The sequence below is a fragment of the Helianthus annuus genome, chromosome 11, assembly GCF_002127325.2.
Source record: "Helianthus annuus cultivar XRQ/B chromosome 11, HanXRQr2.0-SUNRISE, whole genome shotgun sequence".
NCBI lineage: Eukaryota > Viridiplantae > Streptophyta > Magnoliopsida > Asterales > Asteraceae > Helianthus > Helianthus annuus.
In genome coordinates, this window is record NC_035443.2 from 49,958,486 (window position 1) to 49,984,157 (window position 25,672).

The following is a 25,672-nucleotide window of genomic DNA, read 5'->3' on the forward strand; positions in this document are numbered from 1 at the left end:
ATAAGCGAAACCCCTAGACTAAATGTTCACATGAGCGGAACCTATACATTAAATCTAATTTTGACTTTCAAGCTCCTATTTTGACCTATCTTGACCTAAGACTTAATGCAGACGAAGTCAACAGACATTCTGTGCACCAACATAGCATGTCGTGTTTGTGTTTTTGTTCGTGTTAATAGGTATTAACAGGTAATTTTCGTGTATAATAGTCGAACAGTCATGTTAACAGGTATTAACAGGTAATTTTCGTGTATATCGTGTCATGTTCGTGTTCGTGTTTGAAAAAAGGACACGATAAGTTATCGTGTCGTGTTCGTGTATGGGATTTCGTGTATCGTGTCTTATCGTGTCATGTCTTATCGTGTATGGGTATACACGATATGCCAGCCCTACCTCAGATCGCCATTCACTTGGCATAAACAATCAAAACTCCCCCTTTCAACAAACTATTTTCTCATTATGATTTCGAAACACTTAAGTTTGTTTCAATCAAAATGATTTTTCCGGAAAATAAGTTTGTTTTTACCACTTGTAGGGATTGGTTCATCATCTTGTTCATCAATCACTTGTAGTAGATCAAGTACAAATTAATGTCCCTGATTTACCATATGCAAGTATGCACCCTCTGTACCAATTGTACAAACAATCACCTTTGTCCAGTGTAGGAATAAAACATCTACACTAGATCATTTACCAAACAAGATGCCGATTCCTGCTTCGCACTTACCAACCTGGAAGCTCCGGCGTAGTCCTTTAACCTGTAAAAATTTCAACAATTTTTCAAATCCTTCACAAAAAACATTTAACAAGAATGATGCCGATTCCTGATCCACGATTACAAACTAGGGATCTCCGGTATAGTCAGATGTTCAAGGGAAAAGAATTTCCACCCAAGTCTGACCAACCTTAAGTGTTTTTAGCTCTTTAAGCTCTTGTTCAGTTGGATTAAAAGTTGCTTTCTTTGTTGCGTAAAGATCTTTAACCCCTTTAACTTTCCCATCAAGCATTTTCCCAAAAATTTTCTTAACATTCCCATTGAATGTTTTCTCGACATCAAACTCAGTTTTCTCAGAATAAAACTGATCTGAGATCTCAACTTTACCAACTTTCTGTTTAACTTGTTCAAACTTCAGTGATGGAAATTCATCATCATTCACTGAATACACAGATTTTCCTTTCTTTTTCTCAACCTGTGGCTTTTCTGGCTTTGTGGAACCAGTTTCATCGCCGACTTTCTCTTCAGACTTCTTGACAACCCACACTTGGTTATCTCTGGCTTTCCTTTTGTAAAAATTCTTTTTAGAACACTCACCAACCTCATAAGTTGAGTTTTCCAGAACTTTAAATTTTTCGGTTGGTGGTTCAACATTAACAACTTTCTTTTTCAATTTCTTAGAAACTCCCTGTTTTGTCTTGGCGTTTTTCGAACAATTCCATGCAATGTGACCAGCTTCATTGCATTTGAAACAGGTTCGAGTTTCTTTCGGATGAAAAACTCCAGTGCCTTTTCTTTTCATTTCAGCAAGAAACTCCTGATTTGATTGTCTCCAGAATGGTTTCTCCTGTTCTTCCTCAGCACTTCCACCTGAAACAAATTCTGTTTTTGTTTTAGAATTTTTCTCATTTTTATAATTTTCTGGTGGAATAAAACCTAAACCTTTCTTTTTGTAGCTACCATTATGATTTGGTTTCTTTTGAAAACCAGAACTAGAATTGTAACCCTTTTTCTTGTTTAAACGTTGTTGAACTCTTGAAGTGTATTTTTTAGGTTTTCCATTAAGACTTAAGTCTTTTATTTCAGAAATATTGATTTCTGCCATTTTGAAAACCTTTTTGATCATTTCAAAACGAACACTTCTTATTGGAAACTCTTTGTCAGAGTATAATTTGTCAGAATCATTTAAAGTGTATACAACTTCAAATGTTATAATAAAAATTCTTTACTATAGGACCGTTTGACCGACGACTTTTGACTGTTGACTGACGAATTTGACCCTCCAGACTCAGACTTTGACTCAAACTCCTCATCAGTATCCAACACCTGATCAACCACCTTTTTTATTAACTCAGACTCATGATCAGTGTCAGACGATGTGTAAGTGATGTCAATATTTTCTGGTAATTCATCAGTTGTGTCGGTTTTTAACTTTATATTGACTGCCTTTTCAAGTTGCTCCTCATTCGGTTTTCTGGGAGAATAACCTTCCCAGATCGGAGGATTACACTTGTTATAGCTAACAGTCGGTTTCTTACCAATATCTTTCTTCTTTGGCTTGTCCTCTTGGAAAGCTTCCATACCTGCAGTTGGATAAATTCTATCAATAAGATAATCAGAACTAGAGTAACTCTGCAATAAACGTCTGATTCTCTCATTCTCGATCTTCTCAGTTTCCAACTCTTGCTTCCATTTAGCACTCTTCTCGATGTAAAAATTTATAGCTTTATGTTTTGTCATCATAACAACATTCATCATCGTTAGTGCTTGTTCTCTCTCAGAATTTGTCTTTTGAAGACCAGTTACTGTTTTGTTCAAGACATCATAAGATTCTTTCACATAATTAAGATTGAACAGCAACTGCTCCTTCTTCTTCTCATACTCAGCCATCTTCTCGTCTTTGACTGCACATTCTTTGCAAGGTTCAAGACACTTTGAACATGGCTTGATGACTTCCACTATCTTTTCAACTTCTATAATCTTCTCAACTTCAACAATTTTCTCAGCTTCAGTCATCTTTTCTTCTTCTTTCACCTGAAAAGTCTTTTCAGCAGCAACTTTAACTTCTTCATGTTGAACAATCTCATCCTTTTCAGCATCACTCTCAATCTTCATTTCTTTTTGTTCTTTTGCAGCTCATTTTTCCTTCAGCTTTTCCAATCGATCTGCAAAATAGAAATGAAAACTTTCAGGAGAAAGATGAGATTTTGCAACATTGATATGTCGTTCTTCTTCGTCATCACTGCTGTCGTCAGTTGGTGACTGATCAAAATCTATAGGCTTTTCAGAACTATCATCCAAAGAACCAGTATCAGATGGAGTTTGATCAAAAACAATTTCTTTTTCAGAACTGTCATCACTTTGTAAACTCTCATCTGAACTCTGTGAACATTCTTCTGATGAAACAGACACTTCCTCTACATTCTTCACAGTCTCACCAATAGACTTCATCCATGTGGCAAACCTATCTGGTTCTTTTACAATCTTTGCAATGAACGCTTTGAATTCTCCTTTTTCATCAACAAACATATCCCAGCTAAAGCCTTCAGGTAGCCTTTCGTCATCCTGATTGATCAAACATGCTTTGCCTTCGGGTGATATGTATTTGTTCCAGTTAAAATCCACCAAACATGCTCTCTTTGAATCCTCGATTTTTCTACCATGAGCCACCTGCGGTTCTTGCTGTTGTTGCTGACCAACTTGCTGATAAATGGTTTTCCGGTAGTAATCGTCTTTTCCGAACGGATTCTGAACTCCACTAGCTTCCCTGTTCTTGCATTCTCTCTTGAAATGCCCTTTCTCCCTACATCGAAAACAAGTAACTTTAGATTTATCAAAACCTAAAGTAGAAACATGTGCATCAAGAAAGTCATTTCTCCCAGTAATCATCTTGATTTTTTCTGCTCGTCTAAGAACACTGGCTAAACACCATTTGATATCCATTAGTTCCATCTCTTCGGCGTCTATCTGATCATAATCCTCCTTTGTGAGCATAGGATTTCTGATCCGTCCTGCAACTAATCCTTCATAAGATAGTAATATAGAACCAAGTAGAGCCATGTGATCTTTCGCAACTTCTTCAGAGAAACTTTGGCCGTCTGGAAGATTCAAAGCAATGTTACACTGAATCACGTAACCATTTCTAGTTTTCGTACTCTGAGAATGAAAGCTTGTAGTTGAATCTTTCGGATTGACACTCGGGTATGAAGAGAAACCACTGCTGCTTTTAGGACTTTGATCGGCTTTTTCCGTTGAATCCCCAGCACTAAATGCAGTTTGAATCTTTGGACTTCTTTCAACTTCCGGAACACTAGCTTTGTAGTACATTTTTACATCCTGTTGACCACTTGGACTGTTCATCCTCGCAATCTTTTGCTGTTCCAGATCCTGACCCTCAATCTTCTCGATAAACTGAGAAATAATCAACCCATCATAAACCCCAGTATTCTTCAATATCATCAAGTATGTACCCCATTCCTTTTGCGGTAAAGCGTCCGCTAACTTGTCTACCCACTCTTCACGATCTTTAGTTATACTAAGCATCGACATGGATCGCACCAAGTGGCAGTATTGTTCAATCAGCTTCTTTGTGTCTTCACCCGGTAGACTGCTGAATAGATCATACTCTTTCTTGAGCAGTGCCTTTTTGCTCTTAATCATATGTTCACTACCCTCAAACTTGATACGTAGAGCATCCCAGATTGACTTTGAAGTTTTGTCGTGCTGAAGCAATATGAAGATATCTTCTTTGATGGCTTGTTGTAATAAACTGATCATCATCTTCTCGACTTTGTACATATCCCTTTCTTGAACAGTAAACTCAGATATAGCTTTCTCAACTTGTAAATCAGTCTGTGGCAAGACATACTTCTTTAAAATACATTCCCATGACCTCAAATGGTTTGCCTGAACCCAGTTTTCGAACCTATCTTTCCACCCGCAATACTCCTCAAAGCTCATTAACTTCGGGGGTTTTTGAGTAGTTCCTGTTTTGTTTTCCAAATTCATTGCTTGAGCAATGACAGCCGGAGTAGTCGGAGTAGCAAAAGCGTTGTAGAAATCGTTGTCCATGATACTTGTTCAAGTGAAATAGCCCAATATAGTCTTTTCGAGCGGAATAACCAATATCAGGTTCGAGCGGAATATCAAAATACAGTCTCGAGCGGAATCACCCAAACAACACTTTGGAGCGGAATCTGTGACAAGGTAATCTGGAGCGGAATTAACAACCGATTTGACGTGAAATCACTAGTTTGTTACTCTGGAGCGGAATCACCACTTAGATTCAAGCGGAATCACCGATTTAGTAACTCTGGAGCGAAATCAACAAAATGTTAGAAGCGGAATCAGTATTTTGGAGCGAAACCAGACACTATGTTCGAGCGGAATCACCGATTTAGTAACTCTGGAGCGAAATCAACAAAATGTTAGAAGCGGAATCACTATTTTGGAGCGAAACCAGACACTATGTTCGAGCGGAATCACTAGAGGTCCATTCGAGCGGAATCACTTTGGGGGTCCATTTTGTCCAGTTTTAGTTCGAATTTTAATGTGATACTTTCAAGGCTTTGTTAATGTTCAATTTTATACAATCTGTGAAAATTTGATCTGGTTTTGACCGTTAAAACTATCTGAACTGATGAAAGAAGGTGTAGAAGATAGAAAATGCAATCAAAATCAGCTGTAGTCTGCAGAACTCCTCCTCCTGAGCTTTGATACCAATTGTAGGATCGTGCGATTGACCCGAACGAATCGTTCAGAGAGGTTCTGATCTATTTCGGGTGCGGAAAACAAGAAATAGACTTAGATACAACACGCAATTCACTTTAAACACTGATTATATTAAATTGACAATGAATACAATCAGTCCTCACACCGGCAGCACTTCGGTATGGAATTCAAGAATCGTTGCTCTGATTTCGCTCCTGGAACCTATATATACCGTTCTGATTCTGCTCGAAAGATACACGAGACATTTGGAGCGGAATTAGAAACTTGTGATTCCGCTCGAAAGTGTCCAAATTACATTTCAAGCGGAATTAGCATTCCGAGCAAAATCAGCATTTTCATAACATACAACTTGACATTTTCTCATTATACGTGCCCTGATCTATACAATCTAATCTAAGACTCGATACAAGATGAAGTCGACAGATGCATGCACTAACATAGCAGATAAGCATCCTAGTTGCCTGTCACATACGTTAAAATAAAGTCAATACATAAAATGTAAAGGTGAGCATACAAGTTTGATAATAGCATATAGAGTTCGAAATAGTTTACGCATAACCAGCACGTACACAGAGGAAAACGAAGCATGTTAATTATCGACATGGAACTATCGATACCAATGACTGCGGGTTGACTGCCCGAGGCAGTTCTCAATACATGATTACCACCGTAATCCATGCAAGTTATTGTCCTTAACAACCCCCGGGTGAACGGGTGCTGAGTCCAAACTATAGTACTATCGTCCTTAAGGCAGGTAGACAGCATTCCACGTGTAAACATAACAACAAGCATTCATTTAGTCACGTAATATATGCAGAACGGCTAGCGTTTTAAATAGTTGAGTACTGTGTTCGATTGTGGTTTAGATAAGTAACGTATGTAACACCCAAAAGTGCTAAAGCAAAAAGGGATCGAGTATACTCACAGCGATTGATGGATTGAAGGGAGCTCTTGAGAGTAGGGTTAGCCTGAATAGTTCGATAGCATAGCGATGAGTAACGTGTAAAACGAAAACAAGTGTTGGTTGGTCGAACAGCCTGGTCGATCGAACGGTAGGTTCGATCGGACGGGTTGTTCGTTCGGTTTGACAGTCCGTTCGGACAGTCTGTTTGGTCGGCCGGTAGGCTCGATCGGTTGGACTGTTCGAGTGGGTTGTTTCTTCCTTTTGAGTAGGATGTGTTTGTGTATGATGGCTTGTCCTTTTGAAGTTTTCGTTGTAGTATTTGAGAACATGGAAGTATTCTTACCTTTCAGGTCGATCGATCGAACGGGCCGTTCGATTGGCCGGTTTAACCGATCGGTTAGGTACTTTAGTAATAGGTCCTCAGCAGGATGTCACCTGATTGGACAACATGTTCGATCGGGTGGCACTCCAATACGTTGAACGAGGTGAAAATCGATCAAGTGTTGAAGCATAGTATCTCATGATCCGAAGAGTAATTCAACCCAAACCGTAGTTCGATCGAACAACACTTCATTCAATACTAGACTTCATGAAATTGCTAAAGTGTGGGGCCATGTGCTAGCCGATCGGCTGGCCTGGTCGATCGGCTGACATGTCCGATCGGTTAGGCTGTTCGTTCGAACAACCTGTCCGATCGGTCAGCATCCTGACCTGGTCGGCCTGTCGTCTAACACTTGGCTGTTCTGATGGTTTAACGTGATATCGAAGTATTTTGACAACGAGTTGAACCATGGAACCTTCGTTCTTACTTGTTTTCCTTGCTCGGACAGGAATCACCCAAGTCCGGTCGGTGAATGGTTCGGAACGGAGTTTTAACCCGAAATCGGTGAACCTCGTAGATAGAATCCGAATCTTGAACCACACAACTAGTAGAATGATTAGTGAGTTGGCTCAAGCTCCGTTTCTACCGGTTTGAAGGCATTGAGTGTAAAAAAGTTGGAAGATCCTTCTTTCAATCCTTTACACCATGTAATGTTTAGATTTATAACAGATCTTTGTTTATTTATGTGGAAATCGGCTGGATCCAAGTGATTCTTGGTGGATTGAAGCCAAAACATGAAGTTCTTCAAGAACCCATGATGACATCATCCTAGAATACTTAGATCTTGATGATTTCACGGTTAAAAGTTAAGATTTGAAAGATAGAAGGGTGTAGGAGTGTGTATTGATCAAGAAAGTATAAGATTTAGGATGAAGTCTTACCGGAATCGAGAGAAATCTGAGAAAAGAAGGGGAGCACGAGCTGGTCGGTCAGAGAGTTTCCAAAAGTGGAAAGAGTGACAATGACAGGGCTACTTATAGGCTTCCCAAAGAGGAAAGGGCTGGCCGATCGACCAGGCATCCCGATCGGACAGCCTGCTCGATCGGACAGTCCATCCGATCGGCTGGGCCGTTCGACCGCCTGTTTCGAGCGTTCGGTGCTTCGATTTCTGATATTTCGATTTCGATTGAAGACGAATAGGATAGAGTTTCCTATTCAAATTACTTTTAATCCCAACCACTATATCTACATACAAGCATCTACATCTTGCACTGTCTCTTCTCCACCAATTATCATGATTCGATTTCGATTGAGTTCGAGTTTCGATTCGATTGAGCACCACACATAACATAAAAATAAACACGCACAAGTAACACATAAGGCACACACACACACACGTATAATGTCACCAAAATTCATACAATTCGAGTTTTGAGTTTGATGATGATTCGATTAGCTTGATTATTGATTGATTGACTTTATCGCATTGTTACTTCCTACTATTCACAGTCGTTTAGCGTTTCGCGTTGATAAACATTCGATTCATTCGATTACTTTGATTAACAACACTTACTCCACATAATACAACTAATAAAAACATGAAATAAACTAAATTCAGTCAAAGTATTGAGTGAGTTATGCTCACTTGAAGAACTTGTGATGAATCTGACCAAGTTCTGATTTCCAGTAGCTTTTGAGAGAGATTTGAGAGTGTTTTGGACAAGTTGCAAAGTGAAAAATGTGAGGATTATGCTTGGGTTTTATAGGGAAGTGTTTATGGTTGAAGTTGGTGTGTAATTAATGCTTAGAACATGTTCAAAAATAAACCAAACACAAAATCCCGCTAAAAACGCGTCTGATCACAAATCTGCGAACTGGGCCACTCTCGCGGGCCGCGAAGATGCTCCTGGGCCGGCTTGCGGCCGCCAGGAGGTCTGATGGGCTGAATTTTTTATTTTTGTTCGTTTTAGTCCCTTAACTTTCATATGTTGCACGTTTCAAGTATGTTTTAGGTGTTTTAGGCACAACGAAGCATAAATAAGGGTAGGTTATGTAAATGAAGCATAAACTAAACATAAAACAAGTATAATTATGTTTATTTGTCGAGAAATAGTATCGAATTTGTATAAATTGAGCGTATAAATCACAAGTTTGCTAGTTTGACATATTTAGCACAAAGTATGAATAAAGCGTCGTATGAATGATATTTTTGAACGTATGAACATGTACGAAGTGTAATAAACATAAATGTAACGAAAATATCAATTTCATTATGATTCAAGCTTCGGATTTTATATCGATTACAACGAAAGAACGATTACAAGAATACAAAGTTTCCAATAATAGGATTACAAGCAGGGGTTTCCAAATATAGAAAGTATGAAAATGCAAGGCGTTACATTAGGATGACTTACAAGAAGGACAACGAGGGTATGTTATGTGTCGAGAAAACGTTTTGGCGTCCCGATGAGGTAGAAATGCTATAGTTTGTTCTTGTTTTGAACTTAGATGGCCATTACCTCGAATGTACCCCCTTCAACGAGGGTGTGCGGTTAGAACATTTTATTGTAAAACTATGATACATTATCATCTTTAGCAATGAAAGTAAATTATACATTATACAATTCTCAGCTAAAATGTATGTGCTGCTTAACGATCTTTAAAATCTACAAGTAGCTAAAATCTATTCCAAGCAATCTATTGTAATTTTATTTAGAATGCAAAGAGAAAAATACTTATGACATTAAAGTACCCGTCCATCAGACGGGTGTTAAACTAGTTTATAACATGGTAATGAATCGTAACATTTTTTTTTGTTTTTTGTTGCTTTTTTTAAACTTTATGGTTTTTTTTGTAACAAAGTTTTGTTTTTTTGTTGTTTTTACCATTTTGCCACATAAGTTAAACAAGTTTAGTTTTTTATTAGTTTTTATTTTACATTTTTTTAATTGATCGTCGTTCGGTTGCTACTTAGTATGGTATTTGGTGGTCACATTTGGTCCATCGGGGTTTTTTTTACCCCATCGACTTTTTAAACGTGTCGGTATAAATTCGACTTCATCTACTTTTTACATAACGCGAGTCACTTGCTGTTAAAAATTTGTGATTTTACATTACGTTTTTCTTGGTTTTGGTCGTCGTTCGGTTGCTACGCAGTACGGTTTTTACGTTGCTAACCCCGCAACGCTGGTAGCACGATTTTACGTCCCCGTCCCGCGCAACGCAGGGACTTAAGACAAGTTAGGGGGTGTTTGGCCTAGCTTTTATTTTTTTGGCTTATGCTTATATTTTAAAGTAACTTATGCTTATTTTCTTTCATTTGATAAGCTATTTTTAAGTGTTTGGATTAGCTTATATTCTACAAGTTGAGTTAATCCGTTGTGTATTATGGGAAGAGGTATAATACCATTGTGTGTATCATATTCAAAGGAGTTAATCCACTATTTGAGGGCAAATGAGTAAAAAACGATCTTGTTCAAATAAGCTAAAAAACTATCAACCCATAAGCTTCTTAAAATTAGCTTATATAAGCTAACTAATAAGCATAAAATTAAAAAGCTAAACCAAACACCCACTAGTGCTTATTTTGTAAAAATAAGCTAAAAAAGCTAGGCGAAACACCCCCTTAGTAAAAAAAAACTATTAATAGATATGAAATTCGAGTTATAACATCACATCACATGTCTCAAAAAAAAGTGATTAGTAAAATTAAAATTTGAGCTTGAACCATCATCAATAAACCATCAATTTGGTGGTGGGAACAAAAGGAGGTCAACAGATCTACGTTGACCGCGGCCACGTCTCCTCCAGTGAGACTAACCAACCAGCCAGCCAGCCACCCACCAACGACCTCCCTTTCGCCACCCAGTCGAATCTTCTCTCAACATCTCATCTGGGTTTTCTTTCCCTTCATCCAACATTACCCAAATTTGAGATCTGGGTTCAAACAATTGATGATGAACATGTGCCGGAAAGACCCCGGACTACCCACTGATTCCTTCTATGAAATTCGAGCTGGATGCACCGATGTTCCTTCAACCAAGTTTAGGATCAAGGTTAATTTTAAAACCCTTTTGTAATTTCAATAACCAGATCACTTTGATGCCTGCTCTCTTTAAAGATCTTGATCACCTTATTGTGTTTTAGCTTTCTTGATCTTTGTGTATGAAACTTTTGATGTTTAGTGTCATATAATATTGATCTCTGATTTGTTGAATTCTTGATCACCTTTTTTGTTTGATAAGATACAAAGTGAATGTCTTTTTTTTTTTTTTTTTTTTTTTTTTTTTTTTTTTTTTTTGCATGAGTAAGTTTTATTTAGCAGGAAAATTTGGTACTTGCAATAACTATTGGGATGTGATTTTCTCTGATTTTCATTCATTGGTTCTAGTGATAATTTATAGGCTTACTTTCAAGAATTTAGGATCATAAAAGTTTGTAGAGGCTGAGTTTTGGTTTAAATAAAGCTAATTAATGGCATAGTGAGTTTAATTGGAAATTAGGACGGTACCTATTCGCGTTTGTTTCTACATTTATTTTTTAAAAGTTTAATCGTTTTTCATCGTCTTGGTTCTTGATGATCATATGTGAGTGATCACTGAAACAATAGTTTGTTAAATTACATGCAACAGGATTAAACTCTTACTAGAAAAAGATATATAGCATTTTCTTTGGGACAGAAGGAGTGTACACTTTTTTATTGCATTTTATGAAATATTCTCTGGACAGTATTTGTTACCTATTTATTATACTCTCGTGATCGGTTTCTTGAAGTTGTTACTAAGTTATAAGCTCGTTTTCACTTGTTCATCAGGCTGGAAAGACTCTCAGTGTAAAAAGGTGGCGGTCAGCGTTTACCCCCGAAGGTTATCTTGATATAAGCAAGTGCCTTAGTCGAATTTATCACGGAGTAAGTTTTTATTTGTTGTCACAAGGTACATTGACAATATAACGTTTAAAAGATCATGGAATTGTTCATATCCATAGTTTATTTGTTCCACTTGACAATATTTTACTTTTGTTTATCTTTTTTTTTTTGTATTGGTAAATTCACTTTTCTTTTTGGTTCATTAATGATAATTAGGGAATTCATCCATCAATTAGAGGAGAAGTGTGGGAATTTCTTCTTGGTTGTTATGATCCTAAAAGCACATTTGATGAACGGGAAAAAATACGACAAAGGAGAAGGTAACATATATCTTCTTATTTGTCATAGACTAGTGTTTCTTTTCGATCTATGTGTTTAATATGTAAGTTAGAAACCATGGTGATGTTAGAGATGTATCCTGTGAAGTTTCGTTTATTTTCTTTTGTTTATAATTTGTGACATTTCCCACTATTTCACTACATGGGTACATGTTACTTATTTAAACCTATATGATACGTTGAAGATACAGTTCCTGCCTACAATATATGATGAATATTCTACTATTTAGTTTTAGGAAACATTTGGTTTCTTCGTTTCGTAGAAGTATTTTTAGAGTGAATATTTTTTTATGCCTTCAGGGATCAATATGCTGAGGTGAAAGAATCTTGCAGCCGTATGTTTCCTGTTGTTGGAAGCGGCAAGTTCATCACTGCACGTGTGATCACATCAAACGGGGATCCAGTTCAAGATCCAGTTGTACTGTTGGAGACAAATCTTGAACACCTTCCGACACCACAATCTCAAGAAAGTGGTAATGTTAAATATATTTGAATAAAATAATTTAGGACGTTTATGTATTAAACATACCCTTTGGGCGGGTTTTGACCCGTTTGACCTATGTCTTTGTTAAGTTATAGTTATTTTATTTTACCCTTTTTACCACTTAGAGATATTGAACCTCTGACCGACCCATTCATAAGTAAATGAGTTGAAATTGCCATCCATAAATCGTTGCTTATTAATAATAAAGCGGGTTGTGTACTTGCAATTGATCCAGTTCCAGACACAGTGGATTCTCGGGAGCATGATAAGGACATAATTCAATGGAAGCTTGCCCTACATCAAATAGGTTGATATATATGAATAAACAACTCTCAATTTAGTAACTTTAATTAATAAGAAAAACTACTAAACTTTGTTATGTTGAATTACATCTTTACCACAGGTCTTGACGTGGTTCGCACGGACAGGTCACTGACGTTTTACGAGAAGCAAGAGAATCTTGCAAAACTTTGGGATGTTCTTGCTGTTTATGCTTGGTATGATAAAGACGTTGGTTATGGTCAAGGTGGGTAATAACTAATATATCCGAAGGTTATATTTGGTCTTTCGACCGTCTTTTACTTATAAATGGGTCGATTTGGTTTGTGTTTTATTTTCAATGGCTCCAATTAAAATAATTTGCTAAAAGGGAATGGGTCAAAATTAAATAGGTCATACCAGTTGAAAGTTGAAAGCCGTTGAGCGTCTATTTTTAATGCATACAACCTTCTGAATCTTTGTATTCAAAGATTTAAATTATTTTTGTATTAAGAGTAAAATGCCATTTTCGTCCCCGAGGTTTGGCCAGTTTTGCGACTTTCGTCCAAAGGTTTGTTTTTCCGCATCTGGATCCAAAAGGTATGAAATCTTGCCATTTTCATCCTGCTTGTTAACTCCATCCATTTTTCTCCTTTAAGTCAGGGGTAATTCTGTCTTATTTGTTAACTTAAAGGGCAATTCGGCCTTTTTTAGAGGTATTCGGTCTTTTTACATAAAGTGAAAAAGACCAAATTGCCCTTTAAGTTAACAAAAAAGACGGAAAGACCCCTTACTTAATGGTGAAAAATGGATGGAGTTAACGAGTCGGATGAAGATGGCAATATCAAACCTTTTGGATCCAGATGCGGAAAAACAAACCTTTGGACGAAAGTCGCAAAACTGGCCAAACCTCAGGGACGAAATGGCATTTTACTCTTGTATTAATATTACTTTTGTAATAAAATTATTTATTGAACAAGGGGCAAAAACATGGTTGCAGGCCAACCTGCCCCTGGCTGTTCCACCCATGCTAAAACGGCTTGTTTCAGCCCTAACCCGTTTAACAAAACTGTAGTTCGCTTCAAGGTTCCAATGTTAAACTGAATACCCCATGCAGGAATGAGTGATATTTGCTCCCCAATGATTATGCTTCTTGAACATGAAGCAGATGCATTTTGGTGCTTTGAACGATTAATGCAGAGATTGGTGAGTATATTATTTTTCATGCAATTATTTTGTATTTTCTTAACGTTAAATATTTATTTATGTCCCTTTAAAGAGAGGGAATTTCAGGTGCACGGGCAACTCTGTGGGGGTTGAAGCACAACTTGACATCTTGGCTAATGTAAATCAAGTTGTTAATCCTAAACTTCACCACCATCTAGGTATTTTCAGATAATTAAATAATAAAGTTACGTTGATATTATTGTAGAAAAATAATTTTCATGTTTACATATACAAATGTAGAACACCTTGGTGGAGGCGGTTATCTATTCGCATTCCGGATGCTTATGGTGTTGTTTCGGAGAGAATTTTCTTTTGGCGATTCATTGTACTTGTGGGAGGTAATAAATAGTAGAAAACGTGGTAAAACTATCAAATATTCATCCAAATTTTACCCTCAAAGCATAGTAAAAAATATATTTAGAGTAAATTACTTTTTGAGTCCCTGTGTTTTAGTGGTTTTAACCACTTGAGTCCAAAATCAAAAAGTTTAACGCCCTGATACCTAAATTCCCATTTTATAACCTTTTGAGTCCAATTTGCTAAATGGGAATTTAGGTATTCAGGGCGTTAAACTTTTTGATTTTGGACTGAAGGGGTTAAAACCACTAAAACGCTAGGACTCCAAAGGTAATTTACTCAAAAATATATTTGTGATTTAAAAACCTAATTTTGCATATTGAACCGAACAGATGATGTGGGCTTTAGAGTATGATCCCGAATTGTTCTCATTGTTTGAGGGAGCGGAAACACACAATAAATATGATGCTCACAAACCAACACGAAAATCCAGACGACAATACGGCAAGTATGAGAGACGAAACAGGAGAAATCGGGCTGGGTCCAGAAGCAAATCCGGGGCCGAGTCGGGTGCATCGCTTCCCATATCTGTCTTCGTTGTAGCGAGTGTCCTCAAGGACAGGAGTGACAAGTTATTGAGAGAAGCTCGGGGACTAGACGACGTTGTGAAGGTTGACCTTTTGACTTTGTTTGGAAAACCAGGGGTGGGAATTCGACCCGTTTACTTTTGGAATGGGTCGATTTGGGCTGGATTTTATTGTTAATGGGTTAAATGGGTCATGTTTAAAAGCTTTACTTGAGTATGAGATGGGTCAAACGGGTTGAGTGGGTCAAAATGAGTTGAAAGTCACCCAAATTGTTATTCTAATAAGATAGATATTTTTTGTATGATAGCTTCTATAAACATTTTTAAACACATTAACAACTTAGTTTTGTTTAAAAATTAAAAGTGAACAAAAATGTTGACCGGTCAACCGACATGACTGAGTCTTTTTGCGGGTCACATTGAAAAATTACCTGTTTCAGCCTGTACTCGTTTTTGCTAAACAAAAAATGTTCCGTCTTTTACATGATGCTAGTTTTCAAAACTTTAAATAATTTTGATTTATTTTTGTAGATACTAAATGACATTTCTGGGAATATGGATGCCAAGAAAGCTTGCAGAGGAGCTATGAAAATTCACAAAAAGTATCTAAAAAGGTATTTTTTTGACTTTATATTAATGATATTTTAGGCAATTTCGACCAAATAAACGCGGTTTTTGGGGCATTGCAGGCAAAAATCATGATGGCGTTCAGTGAACGAGCTTCCATGGCTTCTTTCAATCCCGTCAAGTTTGAGTTTTGATGATCGTTTTCGCATTTGAAAACGATAACTGCAGTGTTGGAGGCAATATTTTTTTTGTGAGTTGATGGTCATTGACCCTTTGATTTTCTTTCTACAAGACAAATGAACAAGTCATCTTTGTATATGTATAATGTATATGTAGCAACAATCTTGTAAAAGTACAAAGGTGCTCTTGTTTTTTAAGTGTATTTTGAGTAATTATGTTTACCAACACATGCAAATATGAGCTTTGTTAGGAAACAAAAAGGGTGTAAATGACTCGAGCTATCCATGAGTTACTCGAGATTGACTCGTTTAAAGCTTGAGTCGAACTTAAACGTGTTTGAGCCAAGATGATTGTTCTATTTTCATTCCTACTCACTTGCAGCCGTGCTGAAATTTCTACCCATTTTGAGTCTAATTTTTATTTGTTTGTTTGTTGATTGATCCACTTGTTCTTTGAGTCTAAATTTTTATTTGTTTGTTAAAAATGTAAGAATATGTATAAATGCATCATATATATACTTTTTTTATCCCTGGAAAAATAATGATTTATAGAATTAATCTAACATGACATGACTAACAATTTTATAAAAAAAAGATTTATATGTAGTATTCATAATTTTTTTATCATTGTTGAGAAATGTATCTACACTTATTCTTGATATGTAAATACTATTCCGATTTTAATTTGTGTTATCAGATAGTCCGGTATGTGTTTCTCTTATGTAATTTACATTTCTGGCTAGTTTATTCTTTTATCGTTTCTACAAATTTAAAAACTATCGTCCATGGACATCAAATCAAAATATACTATAGTAGATAGATAAGCTTAAGTGAAAATTTCTTCTATTTATGTTTATACCCATGCTGATACGATCATAACCCATGCACGTAGAGATTGGCATGCATGGAGATGAAGAAGGTGATCGTGTTTGGGTTTATTTTCTTATATTCCACGGGGTCATTTCTTTGTTTCTTTTGTTTGTTCACTTTAAGTGGGTCATCATCTATTAAGTAGTGGGTCATTACTAAATCATGTTTTAGGGGTAGTTAACTTATTTGTAAGGCTATATTACTAGCCGTCGTCCTTTTATTTGCAGTTAAGCATGAATTCATGGTCGTTAACATTTGGTGATTTCATTCCCGAATTCACCTCTGACCTAAAAAATTACGTTGTTGCTCGACGAAATGCGAGCTACTATCGAGAAAAACAACAACGCCTCGTCGAGTTCTGCGCTAGTCGCGGTCTATCTCCACCTCCTCTACTCGTTGTTCGTCCACCACCCAAGCCGTTTGCTTCGCCACCCAAATCGTTTGCTCCAAAACCCTTCCTACACAAAATATAATCATCCGCATACAAAAAACGCAGCCATCATCACCACAAAATTGCCCCTAAAACCGCACCCAAACGACCATATTCTACCACCCCGACCACACCACAAATCTCCGTATTCTTTTCCAATTTATTGTAATTCGAAGATCGATTTCAATCAATGTAATTCTAAGACTTGATTATAATAGAGAGTACATTTTATATCATACTTGTTTATTCGTGCATACACCATACGCAAACAACCACCGAATACACATTTTTATACGAAAATTGAGCCATACTTGAGTTTAATTTGATCATACATACATCATACTTATAACATGCTTCAATACCTCTTAAAAACCCTAAAATATGTTTAACATATATAAGCTTGTAGCATAAAATGACAAAAAAGACAAGCAGCTAAAAATGAAATATTTTATTTTATGGGATGCCTTATGGATCGTATGACCGGAACCCTTACGGTCTGTAAGGGGGCCTGACGGGCAGAAAAATGGACAACTAGCGATTTTGAGTGTTTTAACTCACTTCCAACCACCCTAACTCCCAACTAACTTCATTAAACACCCAACCACTTCACGCACTTATAAATACATCTCCTCCCCACCTCCCAAACACTTTACACACCTCCAAACCATTTTCAAATCCTCCCTAATATCCAAAATCTTTAAGAGTTGGCAGATTATACTCAAGACCAAAATCGTGAGTTTTGGACCTTCTTCTTCATCTTTTCTTCTTGTTTCTTGCTTTCATCCTACTTGGATAACTTCTAAGAGTGTTATCACAAGTTTACCATGGTAAACTAAGTTGATACATCATCATTTTGAGGTCCAAAGTTGAGTTTTATTTTCTGTTTTTGATAAAAAGTTTCATACGTGTTCATCTTGCACTTGTTTCTTGGATTTCTTTGCAACAAACCAAGTTGCCAACAAATGTCACACCCTCAAATTCCACTTGCAAGGTTTTACAACGAGACGCGTGACAAACCAAGATCCAAGACACTAGTTATATAGAATGACCTCTATATGAGTTAAATTTTTTTCCTATTTGCTTATTCATGAGAAAATACTGTTTATACAATTGAATTGCGGAAGCGTAAACAATTACAAAATCAAATAGCTAATGTAACTAAAGCTGAGTCTAAATGTTTGATGAAATCAATGCGACTCCATAATACATCCTAGTCCTGATGTGTGATACCTTAGCAACCTAAGAAAGGCATGCAAGAACGAGTGTCAACAAATAATGATGAATGAGTTCACAGGTTTTGTTCACATATGTAAAACAATTCATTGTTTCAGTTGTTTACAGTTTATAGTAGTGATTAGCAGTTTCTTGTTATACTTGTAGTGTAAGACCCTTGTTAAGAGGACGGGATTTTATAATATATTACATGAATTTCGTACTAAAACTTTGAGTTTTCAAAAAGTTTCATGTTTTAAGACCGTACATATTCATAATAAGTACAAAAACAAAGTTTTAAGTAACACCTATTAGCCAATTACCGACTAGTTTAGAACATTGATTACATGATTAGCAAATCATTTACATCAAAAACATTGTCTAGACAAGATTAAGTTAACGCGGAAGCATCCAAAATTTGTGTTCGGTTCTTGTAACATGCTTGATCACCATCCGGAAGGACCCCATTAGTACCTAGAGTCAAAACCACTTAAAAAGTAAGATATGACATATATACAATGCTTATAAACGAGTTCTAGTATCAAACCATCAAAAATAAAATAAATTTAACTTTTCATCCTGTCGCGTGTCGCGAAGGATCTTCGCGTGGAGCGCCCCGCGTGTCGCGCCAGATTCACTTACCCCCGTCGCGTGGCGCGGGGGAACACGTTTTCCAGCAGGTCCAGTTTCTGGACCTGCATTTTCTGCCAGCTCCGGATTTTTACTATATTCAACTTCAAATGGTCATAACTTCGGATCCGTAAGTCGGATTTAACCGATTCTTTTTCCTACGCGACCGTAATTTAATTACGGATGCGTTTATCAACACGTTTTGCATAAAAATATTATTTCAAAAACAGTTGTTCTATAATTTATCTCTTATTTATTTGACCCATTTGTTTACAAGTTCCATAACATGTATTATTATCACATAAACTTTAGGCCAATGCACCCGTTTCTACGTTTACCAAGTATGAGCTTTTGCTCCCCTCCCGAGGGTTGCTTGTGCAATAACCATCATGCTTATTTTCAAGAATTTAACCATGCCTTTCGGAATCATTTGACAAGTGAATGTTCCGAACTATAATCCCTCTACAAGGGCTCATGCTTTTGCAACGGATTTGCGTGTCCGTTACACGACCTACGCTTGATACATAACCAATCAAAAGTGATGGCTATTAGTTTCTATGTTTGTAACACAACTTGTTTTGACCCGTTTGGATGCCGAATGGGTATCCCGATTGTTAGACACATCCAAACTCTATTTCTAACTCATGTTTTGACCCGTTTTACTTGTCTAATGCACTTTGTCACTTCCGTGACTTAACGGTTTTTCTTGTTTACCAATTTTCAATATAACAACGTAAAACCAATAATTAAACATAATGTAGCGAAACTATAAGTCGCGTACCTTTAAAGAATACCCTTCAAGCGCGTATCTCCTCATCCGGCTTGTCTGCTCGACGATCCGAATTCTTTGCCTAAGGAGTTCAATTCAACTTCAATTTAGAACCCTTTTTGTAATTATCAACACATAATTTGCCATAGTAGTCAATTACGCGTTTTCATCTGATTTTTAACATATTAATCCCCACTTAGGCATTTCAACAAACACTTAGCGGGTCAGATTTTCACATAATCATTACCAAGTTCATGACTTGTTATCTCATCTAAATCAACTTTAATTAGGCAATTATACACATATTTCAACATCAATATTTCATAAATTATCTTATAATTTCAGATTACACTAGAACAAGAATCTTAATCCTAGTGTTTATCAAGTTCTACTAACTTATTAATCACCCACTATGGTGATTATGAACATTACAAGTATCATGCAAGATTTTGTCAAGAAATCATCTAGGGTTTGTCCCTAAACCTCATATCACTTCCAATTTCATATATCTAACACATAATCAAGCTCAGCATTCGATTTCTATCACATGCAAGGAATTTGAGTTGAATCAAAACAACCTAATTTGGCATACCTTATGATCCCTTTGACGAGGTGATCACGAATCTATGTTCAGATTTCGATTTTAACTTGGTTTAAGCCTTCAATCTGTGAATTTTGTGTGAAAACTAGGGTTTGGAGGAAACCCCTGGTCGCCCCTGTCACCTGTTCGATCCAAGCACACACACAAGTGTGTGTTTGGTGTGTTTGTTTACTATTTTAGTAATTAAGTTTCAGATTTGGCTAGTTTGGTCCCTCAATTTTTATTTAACCTTAAGTTTAAGTGTTTTAACCCTATTACGAGTTACTTCAAGACTTGTAGCTAACTAGGTTAAAGGTTCCTAGTTAGTTGGTTCTTGTTTGATTAATACTTTACAATAAAATATAAAGTTTTATATTTTTGGGGTGTTACATGTAGGTAGCTAACCTATACATTATGTCACTAAGCGTGCGCAACCGAAGCTGTCTGTTTAAGCGTTGTTGCCTTTGATTGCAAGGTCTATCACTGACCATGGCGATGTGATAGACAAATTTAATACCCGTTCGACCGTTACCGATATAATTGGCGCGACTAACTCGGGTGGGGCTTATCGGGCCCAATAGTACTACTCAAAATTCCCTCGCTATAACCCAAAATTTCATTATATGTCTTCTCATTATGTTGTTATGTTATTTCCCAATATGTTGTACTTTCCTTTTAAGATGATGTAAATTTTAGTGATGGTATGAAATTGAATTATTAAATTACCGTCACAATCATAGTGTTATGTTGTCTTTGAGTAATCTCGTTCGTCTCACTCCGATGTTTCCGCCATTGGTTGGGGTGTGACACCTACCAAACATGACACCCTTAAAACCCGAGTCTCGCCATTGAACAACATATAACTGAACGGCACCGAAAGACATGAGTGGAGACCACCGTGAGAAATCATGTTGTCCTTGAGGACAAGAACGTTTTCAAGGGCATGGGAGTTGATACGATCATAACCCATGCATGTAGAGATTGGCAAGCATGAAGGAGGTGATCGTGTTTGGGTTTTTTCCTATATTACGATGTGTCATTTCTTTGTTTCTTTTGTTTATTCATTGTATTACTAATTAGTTAATTACAAGTGGGTCATCATCTAGTAAGTAGTGGGTCATTACTACATCATGTTTAGTGGGTAGTTAACTTATTTGTAAGTCTATATTACTAGCCATTGTCTTTATTTTGAGTTAAGCATGGAATAAATCAGAACATCAGTATTGAATTGTCTCTTTTTTCTCATCTAATTTGGTCTCTAACATTTGTGCTTTCATTCCCGAATTCACCTCTATCATGACCTCAAACATTACATTGTTGCTCAACGAAATTGTGGGCCACTATCGAGAAAAACCAACGTCGCGTCGAGTTCTGCGCTAGTCTCGGTCTACCTCCACCACTTGCTGCTTGTCCGCCACCCAAGCCGTTTCTCTGCCACCTAAATTTTTTTCTACAAAACCCTTCCTACACCAAATACAATCATCCGCATAAAAAAAAACACACCCATCATCACCATAAAATTGCCCCTAAAACCGCACCCAAACAAACCTATTCTACCATCCCGACCACACCATAAATGTCACCGAAACCAACCGGTAAATCAAAACCAAAACCAAAACCAACCTCAAATGGCACCCATCGACACCCTAAACCATCCCCCAAAACCACACGTACACCTACCAAACATGACACCCTCAAAACCCGAGTCTCGCCATTGAACAACATAGAACCGAACGCCATCGAAAGACGCGAGTGAAGACCACCGTGGAGAAATCATGTTGTCCTTGAGGATAAGGACGTTTACAAAGGCGCGGGAGTTGATACGATCATAAGCCATGCACGTAGAGATTGGCATACATGAAGGAGGTGATCGTGTTTGGGTTTATTTCCTATATTCCAGTGGGCGATTTCTTTGTTTCTTTTATTTATTCACTTTTTTTCTGTTAGGAATGTTAGATATGACTATCAAGGTGACGTCAGCCCGGATTATCTAACAAATGTTTGTACTTACTATAAGTAGATCTTCTCTGTTAAGATCTCTTTATCGCTTTACAATATTCCTTTTGTACGAACAGAAAGTTAGTGATCAGACTGGGGGGGGGGGGGTGAGATTCATGCTTGTAATTGTAATCGTTTGATTATATTTGAAATACAGTATGACAACTTTCCATATTTGTGTTTGTGTGTTAATTTCTGTTGCATTCATTAATTCTTTTAATAATTAAATATGATCAAATACACGTTTCATTGATAACGCACACAAATACACACTCAGATCCCAACAAGTTGGCAGTGGTAGAATCAAGATGTATTCTTTTAATATACCCCCGCCCAGTTGGTATAAGTTTGAGTTTATCTCTATTTACGTCATGTGAGTCACTTGAAGTTATAAATTCCTGATTTTGTTTTACATATTTTCTTGGTTTCGGTCGTTATTGGGTTGCTACTTAGTATCTTTTTACGTCCCTAACCTCTGGTGTTACGGTTTTACACCCCCGACCTCTGGTGATACGGTTTTACTCTCCGCCTCGCAACGCGGGGACTCAATTCTAGTTCTGTATTATTTTTGGTTGTTTTATCTTATTGTTTGAACTACGTGTACATTTAGTCATCTAAAATTACATAGTACGTACCCAATACTTAGCGGTCTGTTAGTATACTGTAACCCCTTTTATGGGTGTGAGTTGGAATTTTTACAATTTTGCTGTTACAAATAACTGAAGCAAAAGTTACGAAACAAATCATCAATACAACTTAGGCTGTTTCCATTAAATATATTCGGTTAACTAGTGATAATACCCGGGAATTTCGCGGTGTTGAAAAATGATATGTTTGTTACTTTTAGAAAGAAAAAAATTACGTTATTGATCATAAAGAAACTGTACGCGTGAAATTATTATGGAAATCTGAAGTTAAAGATTAAAATAAAACGAAACATCGTACTATAGATGTAACAAAACCGAAAAGATAAGTAGATGAAAGAAATACATTTTTGTGGTTTGAAATATAAATTGAAAGCCCATTACTCTAATACTTCTTCTTGCTGGAGTTTAGTAACCAATAACCTCGAATTCGTTTTAGACCAATTGAAAGCCTATCACTCTAATACTTCTAAAACTTCTACTTGCTGGAGTTTCATAACCAATAAAACTACAATGTAATCATTAGATCTTTGACAATTATTAGATCAACATAGAGAATGCACACAATCAAACATGCACGTTGACCATTTCATAACTAAGGAACCATGATGAGAGGAAACCTCATAGCAGGCACTGATTCCCTCATTCTTTACTATAACATCTATCCAAGAAGATATGTAGGGCTGGCATATCGTGTCAACCGGGCTTGTTAAGACCCGAATACGATAAGACCTGAACCCGAAACAGGTAAACACGAACACGAAAGAAAATCTTCTTGTCTCAGATTTTCCAAACACGGACACGAACCTGATAATTAACAGTTACACGAAAAAATGACATGTTTGACACGTTTACTAAAAAACAAAAATTTTGAACCGTTTACTAAATGGCCATCTAGCCTAGTTACTAAAAAATGACCTCGTTACTAAAAACGAAAAATTTTTAGCCATTATCTATTGAAATATTACAATCCACTAATCCTTAATAAGTACATGCATAAATATAAGCATGAGTAAGTGATACACTAAAGTGAATGCTAATAAGTAATTCTTCATCTTACACAAATATTTAGAACATAGTGAGCACTTTGGAGTATGAGAAGCCTGGTAAGTGATACACTAAAGTGAATTCTAATAAGTAATTCTTCATCTTACACAAACATTTAGAACACAGTGAGCACTTTAGAGTATGAGAAGCCTGCATTTGAATCAAGAAAAAAACAAATGCTTAAATAATATTATTGTGAAAATTGCACTTGCTTATGTTGTATCAGACCATAAAAATGATCTTTTACCTATCATATACACCAAATCCTTCATAGTGATACACCAACTTTGAGCATCTTCCCTCATAGCGATAAACCAACTTTGAGTATCTTTTTGACCTGATTACACACCCATTGTAACTAATTTTTTTTAGCATAGCATATGCAGAAACAACTATTATAAAATTATAAAAATCCATATATATAGCAAATTCTTAAAAGATATTTTAACACCATTATTAAACATGGACAATACAAAAGGCAGCAAAAAACTTTGAATATTACCTTGAATTTCTAATACACTAAAAAACCACCGAAGTGACTGAAGTTGTCTACTTTGTAGCATCCCGGAAACTGTTAAGATGTAAAATTAAGACGAACAACTGAATATTAAACAAATAAATATATTTCTTACTCAAAGATTGTAAACTAAAAATATCTCGGGCTTAAAATAAATGATAAATAGCAAATTACCAATCTTAAAATTATTAAAATTGAAGAATATTTAAATAAAGAAATCACATCAGAACACCACCGATGATAAATCTATCTAGTATGAATCGATTATACCAAAGAGACACTCATATAACCTATATAATAATAGAAACTTGACTTAACAATCGGTGTCCCCTCGCTTTCCAGCGGACCAAACCTAATTGATTATTATGTATAAGGTCCACACCAACCCCTACCACTTTCTCTATATCTAGAGAATTCGCTACCAAGTGACATGACCATCACATAAAAAAAATAAAAAGATTATATCATTGAGAATTACCTTTGTATATAGTTTCATCAGCTCATAGAACCTTGTCTTCCTGGTATTTAATCGATTTTCATTCAACCCAATAGTTCGCCCTTGTTAAATATCTCATTCATTGCAGTGAATCAGTTTGTTGTTTAAACTTCATCAATGGTCGTAACCCGTGCATAGTAAAAAAGCCACAAACTGAATTGACGAAAATGCTCTTTCACATAACAAATTTCCACTCATAAGACGACGTCATATGAGTCCTATGTTCATAACAAATAAAAAATTACTTCTTCATGTGACTCATATTCAGAAAAAATAAGAAATTACTACTTCATATGACTCTAACATGTAATATAAGTTAACTGAAATATATAGTAGTAGTTGGTCAACAATTACCATATATAATCCACCTTCTACATTTAACCATAATCATTTTCAGTTTTGTTGTACAACTACATAACAAACATAATCATGCTTACAGTTATGAAAGAAATTATAAAAAATAGAAATCTTCACTCTGAAAGAAGTACCTGAACCAGTTGCAAGACAAAATAGAACAGAGGTCGAACACAAATTAGACCTGTGGTATTGCTCTTTTCAAATTCCAAATAAAAATTCAAACAAACTTCTGATTATATTATTGCACGTAATATTTGTTACAGATTCCAAATTGAAACAAAATTCAAATTAAAATGTAACTGAAATCATATAAATGTAATGTATTATCATTAAGAACGGTCAATCAGCATAATAAGAAGAGAGGCCAGTTACCAAAAATATCGGACATAATTTAGTAACTCTCATAACAATTCGAATTCAAATCCAAAAAATATTGCAATTTTATTATGGAAGTTATAATTGCCAGCTGAAAATGTAAATGGAATTTCAAAAAACTTCCATAGGTAAAACTTATTTCATAGGGAAAGGTTGACAATTAAATATCATCGTTTATATCTATATTGAACTAATTAATTGATTAACACCAATTAATTAATACCAATTAATCAATACCTATATAGAAAACTAGTCTAAGTACCCGTGTGTTA

At 36.1% G+C, this 25,672-nt stretch overlaps 1 protein-coding gene across 1 annotated transcript; it reads left to right on the plus strand.

Annotated features, from left to right (window-relative positions):
* Positions 1 to 10,381: 10,381 nt before the first annotated feature.
* LOC110890339 (TBC1 domain family member 15) lies at positions 10,382 to 15,697 on the plus strand. Its single transcript, XM_022137936.2, has 12 exons — positions 10,382 to 10,727; positions 11,486 to 11,581; positions 11,756 to 11,859; positions 12,178 to 12,350; positions 12,597 to 12,668; positions 12,765 to 12,887; positions 13,737 to 13,825; positions 13,899 to 14,004; positions 14,087 to 14,184; positions 14,536 to 14,814; positions 15,261 to 15,343; positions 15,419 to 15,697. The coding sequence occupies exons 1-12, from the start codon at positions 10,626 to 10,628 to the stop codon at positions 15,429 to 15,431; spliced, it is 1,338 nt and encodes a 445-aa protein (XP_021993628.1). The 5' UTR covers positions 10,382 to 10,625; the 3' UTR covers positions 15,432 to 15,697.
* Positions 15,698 to 25,672: the final 9,975 nt, after the last annotated feature.